The sequence below is a fragment of the Tauraco erythrolophus genome, chromosome 1, assembly GCF_009769465.1.
Source record: "Tauraco erythrolophus isolate bTauEry1 chromosome 1, bTauEry1.pri, whole genome shotgun sequence".
In the NCBI taxonomy this organism is placed as follows: Eukaryota; Metazoa; Chordata; class Aves; order Musophagiformes; family Musophagidae; genus Tauraco; species Tauraco erythrolophus.
In genome coordinates this window covers 39020559-39034660 of record NC_141465.1, presented here as the reverse complement: position 1 = coordinate 39034660, position 14102 = coordinate 39020559, and the positions used below count along the sequence as shown (strand labels likewise).

Here is a 14102-nt window from a genome sequence, read left to right as displayed (position 1 = left end):
GCCAGATCATGTTGAGCTTCTCATCAACCAGCACTCCCAAGTCCTTTTCCTCAGGGCTGCTCTCAATCCATTCTCCGCACAGCCTGTACTTATGCTTGGGATTGCCCTGACCCATGTGCAGGACCTTGCACTTGGCCTTGTTGAACTTCATGAGGTTCTCACAGGCCCACCTCTCCAGCCTGTCAAGGTCCCTCCAGATGGCATCCCTTCCCTCCAGCGTGTCCACAACACCACACAACTTGGTGTCATCAGCAAACTTGCTGAGGGTGCACTCTATCCCAATGTCCATGTCGCCAACAAAGATGTTAAATAGCACTGGCCCCAGTACTGACCCCTGAGGAACGCCACTCGTCACTGGTCTTCATTTGGACAATGAACTGTTGACTACAACTCTTTTGAGTGCGACCACCCAGCCAATTCCTTATCCACTGAGTGGTCCATCCATCAAAACCATGTCTCTCCACTTTAGAGACAAGGATGCCGTGTGGGACAGTATCAAACGCTTTGAATAAGTCCAGGTAGACGATGTCAGTTGCTCTTACCCTATCCATCAATGCTGTAACCTCATCGTAGAAGGTCACCAAGTTAGGCAGGATTTGCCCTTAGTGAAGCCATGTTGTCTGTCACCAATCACTTCCTTATTTTCCATGTACCTTAGCATAGTCCCCAGGAGGATCTGCGCCATGCTCTTACCGGGCACAGACGTGAGACTAAATGGCCTGTAGTTCCCTGGGTCTTCTTTTTTTCACTTTTTAAAGATAGGGGCTATGTTTCACCTTTTTCAGTCAGTGGGAACTTCACCAGACTGCCACGACTTCTGAAATACAATGGATAGCGGCTTAGCAACTTCATCTGCCAGTTCGCTCAGGACCCGTGGATGCACCTCATCAGGTCCCATGGACTTGTGCACCTTCAGGTTCCTTAGATGGTCTCGAACCTGATCTTCTCCTACAGCAGGTGGTTCTTCATTCTCCCAGTCCCTCCCTTTGCCTTCTCTGACTTGGGCTGTGCAGCTGGAGATCTTGCCAGTGAAGACTGAGGCAACGAAGCCATTGAGTACCTCAGCCTTCTCCATGTCCCAGGTAGCCAGGTCCCCTGTTTCCTTCTGGAGAGGGCCGACATTTTCCTTAGATCTCTTTTTATCACTGATATATCTATAGAAGTTTTTCTTGTTACCCTTGATGTCCCTGGCCAGATTTAACTCTATCAGGGCTTTAGCCTTCCTAACCTGATCTCTGGTTGCTTGGACAATTTCTTCATATTCTTCCCAGGCTACCTGTCCTTGCTTCCACTCTCTGTAGGCTTCCCTTTTGTGTTTGAGTTTGTCTAGGAGTTTCTTGTTCATCCATGCAGGCCTCCAAGTGTTCCTACCTGACTTCCTCTTTGTTGGGATGCACTGCTCATGAGCTTGGAAGAGGTGATCCTTAAATATTAACCAGCTTTCTTGGTCCCCTCTCCCTCCAGGGCTTCATCCCATTGTACTCTACTGAGGAGATCCCTGAAGAGGCCAAAGTCTGCTCTCCTGAAATCCAGGGTAGTGAGCTTGCTGTGCACTCTCCTTGTGTCTCTAAGAATCTTGAACTTCATCATTTCATGGTCACTGAAGCCAAGGCTGTCCTTGAGCATCGCATTCCCCACCAGCTCCTCTTTGTTGGTGAGAACAAAGTCCAGTAAAGCACCTCTCCTCGTTGGTTCCTCTACCACTTGGAGAAGGAAGTTATCATCCATGCATTCCAGGAACCTCCTGGATTGCCTATGCCCTGCTGTGTTGTCCCTCCAATAGATATTGGGGTGGTTGAAGTCCCCCATGAGGACCAGGGCTCATGAACGTGAGGCATCTCCTATCTGTCTGTAGAGGGCCTCATCCAATCAGTCTTCCTGGTCAGGTGGCCTGTAGCAGACCCCCACTACTATGTCCCCTGTCCCTGCCCTTCCTTTAATCCTGAACCACAAGCTCTCGGTCGGCTCTTCATCTGTCCCCAGGTGCAACTCCATGCATTCCAGCTGGTTTTTGACATAGAGGGCAACCCCTCCTCCTCTTCTCCCCTGCCTGTCCTTCCTAAAGAGCTTGTATCCTACCATTCTGACACTCCAGTCAAAGGATTCATCCCACCATGTTTCCGTGATGCCAATAAGATCATATTCCTGCAGGCACACACGCACCTCTAACTGCTCTTGCTTGTTCCCCATTCTGCGTGCATTAGCGTAGAGGCATTTAGAATCATAGAATGGTTAGGGCTGGAAGGGACCTTCAAAGGTCATCGATATCTCCAACTAGATCAGGTTGCTCAGGGCCTCGTCCAACCTGGCCTTGAACGTCTCCAGGCATGGAGCATCCACCACCTCTCTGGGCAACCTGTTCCAGTGTTCTACAACTCTCATGGTAAAAAATTTTTTCCTAATATCCAATCTGAATCTACCTCCCTCTATTTTAAAACCATTACCCCTTGTCCTATCACAACAGGCCCTCCTGAACAGCCTCTCCCCATCTTTCTTGTAGGCCCCCTTGAGGTACTGGAAGACCGCTATAAGGTCACCCCGGAGCCTCCTCTTCTCCAGGCTGAACAGCCCTAACTCTTTCAGCCTGTCCTCATAGGAAAGGTGCTCCAGCCCTCTTATCATCTTCGTGGCCCTCCTCTGGACCCTCTCCAACTGGTCCATGTCCTTCTTATGTTGGGGGCTCCAGAACTGGATCCATTTAAGTTGGATCCCAGATGAATCTGACTTCCTGGCTGGAATTCCTTTGTGCTGCTCTTCAGGTGCTTCCAGTACATCTTGATCAAGCTTGGTATTATCCCCCTCCCCCTTTGAATCTAGTTTAAAGCTCTGTGAATGAGCTCCACTAGCTGTTGTGCTAAGACCTTTGATCCCCTTTGAGAAAGGCAAGTCCCACCCGGTGCCAGCAAGCCTGGTGCTGTGTGGCCCATCCAATTGTCAAAAAAGCCGAAATCATGGCAATGACACCAGACACGGAGCCACATATTAATTGACTGAATGCATTTGCTTCTTCCAGTGTCACTGCTTGCATCTGGAAGGATAGAAGAAAAGATAACCTGTGATCCTCTTACTAGCTTTCCCAGGGCCCCGAAGTCTCTCTTGATTGACTGCGGACTCCGTGTTTCAGCTTCATCACCACCCACATGGAAGAGCAATAAAGGGTAGTAGTCCGTGGGCCGTACCAGGCTAGGAAGTTTCCTAGCGACGTCTTTAACCCAGGCTCCAGGGAGGCAGCAGACTTCCCTCACAGCAGGGTCAGCCCGGCATACTAGACCTTCTGTTCCCCTCAGATGGGAGTCGCCTATACCTATTACCCTTCTTTCCTTCCCTGTGGAGGCGGTCTTGATACAGGGGGTAGTCCTCTCTGACCCTGTTGACACCATGGGAATGTAATAAGAAAATCAAACCCACCTACGCATAGTGGTGAGACAATATTCTGCAAATGACCAGGTATTAAGGTTTCTACAATTGACTCACTACTCATGTATCTGAGCTCTTCAGCAGGAAAGGTAAGAACTCTCAGTCCACATACTTTGATTATACTGAGGATGAACTGCATATAATGTGCTTTAAGTCTTAATTGTGCTTTTCAGAAACTTCAAAGGGAACATTTGCTTTGTTTTAGAAATATTGCAAGTAGCTGACCCTTCTCAAAGTATTCTCATTGATAAAGACCAACAGTCATTAGGGGAAAAAAAAAGTAACAAGCAATAGAATATAAAAGCAAAAGTGACAGTTACATACCAAACAGAAAATAGCATTCTATGTAAAACCAGTGTTCCTCCCTCACCACATGCATGAACTACCCAGCAAATGCCATGTGACACGGACAGCACTGTCTAGAATAGCACATCACTGAACAAGCATGAAAGAAACCAGACTGCACCCCATTTCATAAATGGAATTTTTAAATAGCAGGAGAGTTTTGCATATTATTTTGTTTTTGCAAGGCACAGACTTAAAAAAAAAGATTGCTTTCATCTGTTTTGACACTGTAACATATATCTCTGATGTACTTCTATTGACTACATGCTTGTATTAGGTAAAAGGTCATAGTTAACTTGAGACTAATGATGGATCACTCGATACACAGCTGTCAGCAAATAACACCACAGAATGGGAAAGAAAATTGCAGAGCTGGCCCTATCTCAGATGCAAGGTCTCTCTAGAGCCTCCAAGGGATCTCTTCCACCAGTGGAAAGAGTCCATTACCCTTCTGGGGAGCAGCTGTGGGGGTTGCGTGGGAAATCACTTGGGACAGGCACGTACACTCTCATTTATGATGTATTACCACTTAAATACTTTTAAAACAATAATTTTACTTTAAGAATAAGACTTTCTGGGACAGGGTCTGCTTCTTACTCTACACATGCACTTCATCTATTACAGCCAACTGCTTCTATGCAGTTTATTACAACAGTACCTAATAGCAACCTAGTAGTAGCACGACACGATGGCCCCACTCTAAAGGGTGTTTGAAGTTGTGTATAACTAGTGGTTAAAAACAGTTAATTTTTTGGTGTTAAACTTCATTGCTACTGTTCATGTTCATCATTGCTTCTACAAATTGTGACTTGATTTTTTTAATGTTTATTGTAACAAAAGTTTTCAAAATTGGGCACAGATTGTATTTTGTTCCTGAGTGCTACAATCTCTTGTTATCAGATATACGCTGCATTTGCTTATTTAAATTGTAATTATTCATAACAATAGATTTCAAGATATTCAAGGTCATTTTAGCAGCTGCTCCAAGTAGCTCACAGCTTATGAAACAGAAGTGGACCTATGTATCATTTACGTGCAACTGATGACACAAAGTTTTAGGTTTGGTTATTCTGTGCATTTCACGTACTGGACCTGAATTAATTTTCATGCAAAGCATCTGCCAGTCCACAAATAGCCCATCGTCAGCTGGGCTTACATCTCCTCTGCAGATCTGTGTTGTCTTCCCTTTTTCTGTCATTTCAGAATAACTAGACCCTAATAAAATATATTTTATTACTGTAGACAGAACTTAGTTGCAAAGCAGTTAAGTTTGTTATAATAACAGCATAATGAACAGAAAGCAGTATGAGGGAAAACATGTTACCTACAAATACATAGATGCTTTTCAACTAACTACAGGTTTCTTATTATGGTCACAATTGTATAGTACGCCACTAACTCAATCAAACTCAGACAATGCAGTCTTACTCCACAGCAAACATCAGTCTTCTGTTGAATCACTTTACCAAAGCATCCCCTCCAGCATAACACATTGCACCCACAACTATTCCATTCCCTGCTGCATTTTGAGCACAGGTGTTCCTATTGTCTCATTTTCTATCACTGTTTATTACAAAAGAGTAATGTCTTGTAGCATACACAGGAGACAAGGACACATGAGATGGTAAAGAATTATTATCTTTCAAATAATTTAGCTTCACGTTTCCTTCTTTCATGTGGCCTGAAGTCAGGTACAGTATTTGTGTAGTAATCTTAATTGTTCAGGCTTACTTTTTACGTATATAAACACAAATGATAATAGGTTTGTCATTAAAAAATAATTACTGCCTTTGTCTCGTATTTCAGAGCTACCAGCACGGTAAAAATAGAAGCGACACCTTTTTTCCATTTCAAAATCTTGTTAATTATCACAGCATGTCTCCCCAAGGTGTACATAATTATTTCATTACAGGATAATTAAAGTCCATTGGTTCACGCTTTGGGATTTACAAAATAAAAAGCAAAGTCAGTGTTGAATCAAAACTTACGGAAAGGAAAGCATAAAACAATTATTTCACACAATCATAAGTTTATAAACTCACCTAAAAAAAAAACAGAAGACTTTCAAGCAACAATTTTCAGCTTTACATCAATTTTTTGACAGTTACCACTCAACTTTTTCTCTACCTCAATGGTGAAACTAACATGTGAGAATTGTTTCCTAGGTGCACATCTCAAGTCAAATATTGGGCTCTGGTGGACATGCCAATTTGACCTAACACTGGCATGATGTGGCTTGCTCCAACATGAGCAGGTCAAATGTATCAGAAAACATAATGCAGGAAGATTAGAAAAATTAAAGAGATATAACACATATGCCCAGACACACTAGGAATGCATATACGGGGAACATAAAAGAGAAGAGCTGGTAGTTATAGAGAAGAGAAGAAAGATGGAATACGGAAGATGCACAAATTAGCATTCTGCATGTCTAGTTTTGTCCTTCCTAGTTAGCTAAAACTTAACTCAAGAAGGACTAATAATTTTCCCTCAAAGAAGGAATGTGGCGATTTAGAGACTGCCCTCTCTTTTGTTTCTCGTTGTTAATTAAAGATACCTGCACACTGCTGAAAAAATCATGAGTTGTTCACCCTTCCATATATGCTAATGGTAACTAAACTCTTACGTTCAAGCTTCCAAAACGTATTTTTCAGATAAATGCCTCTTTTCGTATGATGTGAACAGGTATATAGATTTTTAACTTGTTCTCATGTACCCCATTAGGGACATAGCAGCCATCAATGGACAGTATGTCTGCCCTTAGGAAGCATACTGTAAAGAATTAGCCTGATGTTAGCCACCTCACCAGTGTGATAACTTTTTTTATTTGGGACAACCTGTACTTGCCAGAAACAAATATTTTCATTGCATTCAAGACTTCTGAGCTACAAAACAAGCAGGTGGAAGCAGACATACTTTGAGGATTTTATTTAGCAAATTACAACAAAGGAAGGTAAAATCAAAGGGAGAAACTTACAACTCAAAGACCATATAAAGCATTCCATCTGAGCTGTATGTCTCCAATAGTTCAACAATATGAGGATGCTTCAGCATGTGACAAATACTGGCTTCTCTCTTCAGATCTGTGAAAGATAACAAAGCAGAGTATTAGCTATATAATCAAGCTGTTGAATAAAAAAACTAAATAAATTGAAAACAATTAGAACACAATGTTTGGAAACATGTACACATCTGAAATTTCAAATAAATTCTTTAATCTTCATAAAGAACTTTGACAAGTTGACATTTAATTATTCTGCTTCAGAACTTAAACGTAAAATTAAGTCAAAAACCCCACATAGATCTCAAAATATAAACACACAAACTTAATAGGCTTGTTTGATTTGACTTATTAATAAAAGATCTCCTTGGTCATATAAGCTGAAGAACTGTATGGTAATAAGTTCTTTTAATGCACATATGTTGACTACAGCAAGATTTTAATCCTAAATATCCAACATCACTGCAAAATTATCTCCAAATACAGAAGACGGGCTCTTTCACCACACCACAGAACTATTAAAACCTGGAGGTCTCTAGTTTGATCTCTCTGCTTAAAGCAAGGTCTTCCAGTACCTAAAGGGGGCCTACAGGAAAGCTGGAGAGGGACTTTTTACAAGGGCGTGTAGTGATAGGACAAGGGGCAATGGATTTAAACTGAAAGAGGGCAGATTTAGATTAGATATAAGGAAGAAATTTTTCACTCAGAGGGTGGTGAAGCACTGGAACAGGTTGCCCAGAGAAGTTGTAGATGCCCCATCCCTGGAAGTGTTCAAGGCCAGGTTAGATGAAGCTTTGAGCAACCTGGTGTAGTGGAAGGTGTCCCTGCTCATGACAGGGGGTTTGGGACTCGATGATCTTTGAGGTCCCTTTCAACCCAAACCATTCTCTGATTCTATGATACAACCTGTCTAGGAAATCTATACCAGTATCTGATCACCTTCATAAGTAAAGATTTTTTTTTTCTTATGTTTAAATTTCTTGTTTACTTCTTTAATTGTGGTTTTTTTTTTTCTAAATCATAATATATGAAATGACACTGGCATGAATTTTAACCAGCATATATTATACAGCATCTCTGTTCTATAGAAGAGGGAGAAAAGTAGAAACAATTGTGAATAAACAAAGAGCAGAAATCACTGAGGTGTCTCTCAAACGCTTGAGAGATTTTGTTTTCAACCAAACAACACTCTTACTTTTTCTGATCACAAATCAATCCTCCTGCTAGTATAGAAATACAAAAAAACAATTGCACTGAATTAATTTTCCTTCTTCTTTGTTGAAACTATTTGGTATTTTTGTTATTTAATTATCCTTAAACTTTATTTTTTTCTTTTAACTTACCACTAACATTCTAGAAAAACAGTAAAATCCTGAGTGAATAGCCTGGATAACAATTTGAGAAGAGAGGAAAATATCAATCTGTATTCTGAACTAGACATTTTACTTTTCTATTCTTTTTCGATACAATTGTTCACTATTCAAGAATGACCTACCTATGTACTTATGGGAAAATATAAATACAGTTTCTTGGTTTGAGAATGCTTACCATATTGTTGTGCTACACTAGGAAGAAATTTAAAATGCACTATTCTCATATATGTCGATTATATTTCTAACATGAATCAGTAACATTCAAAAACACAAACAGCAAGATGAACACTCCTTCATCTGGAGCATTTAACAGGTTACGCAGATTTATGCTAGTCTTTCAATCTTTTAGTCATCCATAAGTTCAGAAGAAATGCTCAAAATTTGGAAATGACTGAATTTTGGAATCCAAGAAAAATTTTCAGATTCACAAAGTGCAAAATTTTCTTCCCAAAACTTTCATATTACACTTGCATTATGTGCCTCCTCCTTCACATCCTTGCAAACATAATCTAAAAGCAAAACAAGTAGAGCAACCCCTTAGAAACCATTATGTAATGTCATATTAGGAAGCACAGAGCAGCAAAAAGAAGCAAATAACTTCTTTCACGGACCCATAAGAAATTTAGATAAAGAAATCCATGTAAAATTTTTCTTTATACAAAGACGAAATTCTATCAAGTAAGAAAACAGCAGTATGTCTTTCACTATTGAAAACACTCTCATATCAGTCTTTGCACCACCTTCACGCAGAGGAACTACTGAAACCATATTGTAACATTCCCATCCATCAGGCTTGGGCATTGATTCAACGCTATATGATTATCATCTCTTTTCTACGGCAGCAAGATTCTCTTTGTCTTTCACCGAAGTACACATCCAGTCTTTCCTAAATGGGATCACAGGTAAGCATACCAACAGATAGCATAAGAGAATAGAAAACTATGTGATTCTGTGAATGACTACGATCTACAGAAAATACGTTGCTTTTATTTTGTCTCTTACTATATAACGACTTCAATGCTACCACCACACTTCACCATGGTATCTCATGCCTATCTTAGATGCAAAGCAAAATGAAAATCCAATAGAAAACTGCAGAAAAGTTCTACTTTCTTTACGGTTAAAAATTGTGTTCAAAATAGTTTATTTTCACCACTTTATTAATTTCTTGTGAACTTTATTTATATTTTGAAGGAAAGTAGAACTGTGAGGAAGAAAATATATGCTGCTGCTTACCTTGTTCCTTTGTGTAATATTGCACAAGTGAAACAATTGCTCACACACTGTGCACCAGCAGCAGAGGAAGGAGAAAAAGAAAGTGGAAAATAAAATCTTCAAACAGGAAAACAAATGAAGTCAAGTCACAGAACAAGATTTTGTATGACTAAGGGGTCTTGGGTTAAGAGCAGAACAAAGTTCTATTTTAAAAACAGCAGGGACTTGTTTAACAGTAGACCTATTAAGGAAGAAGAAAACTAGGTTTAAAGAGACAGACGAGTACATAACTACGTTGATTCAACAAAGCCACAGGGCAGAAAAGAGATGACAGATTCTGAAGTCCATTTGGACTGTGACCCAAATGTCAAAATACGTTATGTTTAAGATCAGTAAAAAGGAAAGGGGAGGGAGGAGAAAAGGCAGAGATGACACGTATATTTCATTGTTTTCACTTAAAAAAATAACATCATTATCTACTCAGTCCTTTATCAAATGCTTTTACCAGATCGAATTAAATTTCATCTCCACATGTTCCTCAAGAGGTAATTAAAATCCCAAGTGCCTAGAGATACTGTTCCAGTTCTGAATACAACATAAAACCAAGCAGATGTTTGGCTGCAAGCAGGTGACTGAAGATTTCCTACGAAAAATCCCATTATTATCTTGTGAGCCACCATATTATCTGCAACTTATCATTCTGAATATAACATTGTATGAACTATTTGCTACCTCCTGTTAAGTTTTCTAAACCTCTGCTGAGTATTTTAGCCATGTCATGTAGTAATAAAGGTCCCACACATCCCATAGCAAAATAAGCCTTTCATATTCCAAACACCTAAAAGAGCTTCAGGACAACTCTAGAATCTGCCAAGGGAGTAAGTCAGCTTTAAGCTGCAAGAAGCGACATGTACCGTTTACTAATGGTTACGTACCTCATATTTAGAGCTCACTAGTAAGCAAAATTTAGCTAAAAGACCATACCCTAAGGCAAGACAAGGTCTTAGAATCTAAACCAAACTGTCATCTTTTAATTGCTGGACTATTTTACTTTTTATCTGAATCTTTTTTGAACACTTCATCTATTCATTTTTCTCTTCTTGATATGGCTGAAGAAATGACTTTCTAGTCCATTCTTTAAGCCTTCTCTGTCAGCACTTCTTTCAAAATTAAACATTAATGACAACAGCGATAATAAATAGAACAGCAAGGTTTAAAAGCACAAGCTTTAAAAGTTTCTCTGTCAACTTCATGAAAGCTATTGTTATACAACCAGAAACAGGGAGAAAGATGTGGTGTTCCATTTAACCTGCTTAGCACACAAGTCTGATACTTTACATCATAATTTGAAAAGCATTCAAAAGCTGTCATTTTACACTACTATTACCAATAAACATTCCAGAATTTCAGTCTGTTTACAAAACTTTGAGGTTGTTTTTTTTAGCAACTGGAGACATATTCAATTTTCCATTTTATAAATGGCTGACTATTTAGAGAGAGTCACTGAAGTTGTGAAAACGGCATGAAAGTTCAGACTTCTGTAACAAACAGAAAAGTTCTAAGACAGAAAAAAGAATTGCGAGCGATAATCACCACACAGAGAAAATGCAGTCTTGTATTTGGTTAGCAACACTGAAAATGAATTGCTGGAAGTACTATAAAGATAACTGCTCTAAATAATTGTAAAGAAACATATGTCAGCCTTTGATAGAAAATAGAAGATAGAAAACATGAGCATCGCTTAAAATTTCCATGGGAGCTAACTACCTAATATCCCACGCATCTCTGACAGTTCTGGCAAACACCTAATTTCCTTTCAAAATCAGATACCCAAGGTTTTAAAACATCTCAAACATAGTGAATATATTTTGAAAGTACACTCATGGTATCCTACAGCATGGAAGAATCAGATGCTTTCTAGCAGCCTAGATTATAGCACCATTTTAACATCTTAAAAGCGATATGCACAGACTGTAGCAGATATATCTTTTGGAGGGAAGGACGGCATCAAGTTTCTTTGCAGGATGGAAGACATATGTAATTTTTAAACACACAGCATTCTGATTTTCCAGGTTTAATCCTTTAAAGGATTAGTTCTCCAGCCACAGCTTGGGTATGACAGTATTTTGAAAGGATGTATCTACATCAGTAGTAAACTTATTGCTTAAAATGCTTCTACATATTTTATACAGTAAGAATATGATTATATATAATTTAAACAGATGGGGTAGTACTAAGTTTTAAAAGCAAATCAATATGCTTTTTTCATTTGGTTGTGTCATTCTCACCTACCATTCTTTGGTGCACATCATAAAGAAGATGCTGAGCACTCCAACTGGAATTCTTCCAGGTACAACTAAACTGAACGATGTGCTTTGGAAACATGCCTGATGCACTCCGGTCTTGAACAGACCACAAGGCCAGACCAGTCCTAGTTCAAAGTAAACCCCTGGAGCACATATAAGACAGAAACTGATACTTCAGCACCAAGTGTTTCACTCAACAGATACATTGCAAGGTCCTACATCTGGGTCGTGGCAATCCCAGGCATAAATACAGACTGGGTGGTGATTGGATCGAGAGCAGCCCTGAGGAGAAGGACTTGGGAGTACTGGTGGACGAGAAGCTCAATATGAGCCGGCAATGTGCTCTTGCGGCCCAGAAGGCCAACCGCGTCCTGGGCTGCATCAAGAGGAGCGTGGCCAGCAGGTCGAGGGAGGTGATTCTCCCCCTCTACTCTGCCCTCGTGAGACCTCACTTGGAGTACTGCGTCCAGTTCTGGAGTCCCCAACATAAGAAGGACATGGACCAGTTGGAGAGGGTCCAGAGGAGGGCCACGAAGATGATAAGAGGGCTGGAGCACCTTTCCTATGAGGACAGGCTGAAAGAGTTGGGGCTGTTCAGCCTGGAGAAGAGGAGGCTCCGGGGTGACCTTATAGCGGTCTTCCAGTACCTCAAGGGGGCCTACAGGAAAGATGGGGAGAGGCTGTTCAGGAGGGCCAGTTATGATAGGACAAGGGGTAATGGTTTTAAAATAGAGGGAGGTAGGTTCAGGTTGGATATTAGGAAAAAATTTTTTACTATGAGAGTGGTAGAACACTGGAACAGGTTGCCCAGAGAGGTGGTGGATGCTCCATCCCTGGAGACGTTCAAGGCCAGGTTGGACAAGGCCCTGAGCAACCTGATCTAGTTGGAGATATCCCTGTTCCTTGCAGGGGGGTTGGACTAGATGACCTTTGAAGGTCCCTTCCAGCCCTAACCATTCTATGATTCTATGATTCTATGATTGGTTTTTGTCTTGTGGATTAGACTTGGCTAGCTGCTAAACTCCCACCCAGGCTCTTGCTCAACTCTCTGCTCTCAGTAGGGTGGGGGTTAGAAAATATGAAGAACAGGAACAAAAAAGCTCACGGGTTGAGACAAAGACAGGGAGACTGCTTACCAGTTACTACTGTGGGCAAAATAGCCTTACTTCACAAATTTAATTTATTGCCAATTAAAATAAATACTTATTGATTTTGGTAGAGGGAATAAAAAAAATAAACATTAAACCAACAAGTTTCCTCTCCCCTTTCCCAGGCTCAAGTTCACCCCACAGAACCACACAGCAGTTCCTCTCTGATGCTCCTTCCTTCTCACACCTTTCTGCTGCTCCAGCACAGGTCCTCCATGGGCTGCAGGGGGTGTCTGCTCCGACAGGGTGAACCTCCTCCTGCCCTGATCTTGGTATTCCCTCTTTTTGTTCCACACTCCCCATGCCTTGCTCCTGTGTTTCCTACCCTTCCTTAAACATATTTTCACAGAAGTGCGATACACTTGGCTGATGGGTTCAGCTTTGGTCTGCTGGAGCTGTTCGGAACTGTGTCCAGCACAGGGCAGACTCAAGCCTCTTCCCATGGAAGCTGCCCTGCAGCCTCCCATTACCAAAAACCTGTCACATTCAAAACAGGTCTGCTGCATCTTCTTGCAGCCAAGAGTGCACATCATGCTTCAAGGGGCTCCAGAGGAGCTGACTGTCTCCAAGAAGAGCACACTGCTGTACACCTCTGCCTCAGGACAGCACGTAACAAGCACATGACCCATCAGTGCACAACAGCAAACTCTATTTTAATCCATCATAGCGTGCCTGAGGTCACACTTCCAAAACCAGGTGAACTTTCAGGGCAACACTAACTTAAAAAGTTTCCCTGTTCCCTCTCTGTTCACTCATTCTTTTTCCTCTGTGAAAATTACTTTTAGGCTTTTATTTTAATACTACAGCAAGGAGATCATAAAAGCTCTCAGTACAGCCAACATACCGCAACAGGAATGAGCAGCTGGAGGCTGGAACATCCTATACTGACACTGGCAATGAAACTCCTACACTACAGAACCACACTGGTGCTTCTGCCCCAAAGATGTGGCTTTTATTTTTTTTTCTTCCTCGAGAGTATTCCGTTTCTCTTAATTAAAACCTCACTGCCTCCCTTCCTGGGATATGTGACCGACTCCTCATCACACAGACACATCTGATCAGCTAATGACTCCTTGCCTCAACAAGTAGCAAAAGCTTTCCCGCCTCCCCTCCCACGCACTTTGGGGTGGCTAAAGCCCCGTGGTAGCCAAGCTGATTTAACTGCTGGCTGTTTCTCCCTTCATCCCACACACATTCTTGCCCTCTGTTTCACTGTGCAGCAGCCTGGAGCTTGTCACACCACACACCAACCATTTCAGTGTTAACTCAGTAAAAGAAACATTCATTTTTTTCCCCA

At 41.1% G+C, this 14102-nt stretch overlaps 1 protein-coding gene across 1 annotated transcript in view; it reads right to left on the bottom strand.

Moving 5' to 3' along the window:
• Nucleotides 1-14102, bottom strand: part of CASK (calcium/calmodulin dependent serine protein kinase) — a 239321-nt gene that overhangs the window by 142579 nt on the left and 82640 nt on the right. Inside the window, 1 exon segment of the mRNA XM_086608529.1 lies at nt 6740-6845. Coding sequence (XP_086464655.1) covers nt 6740-6845 — 106 coding nt within the window.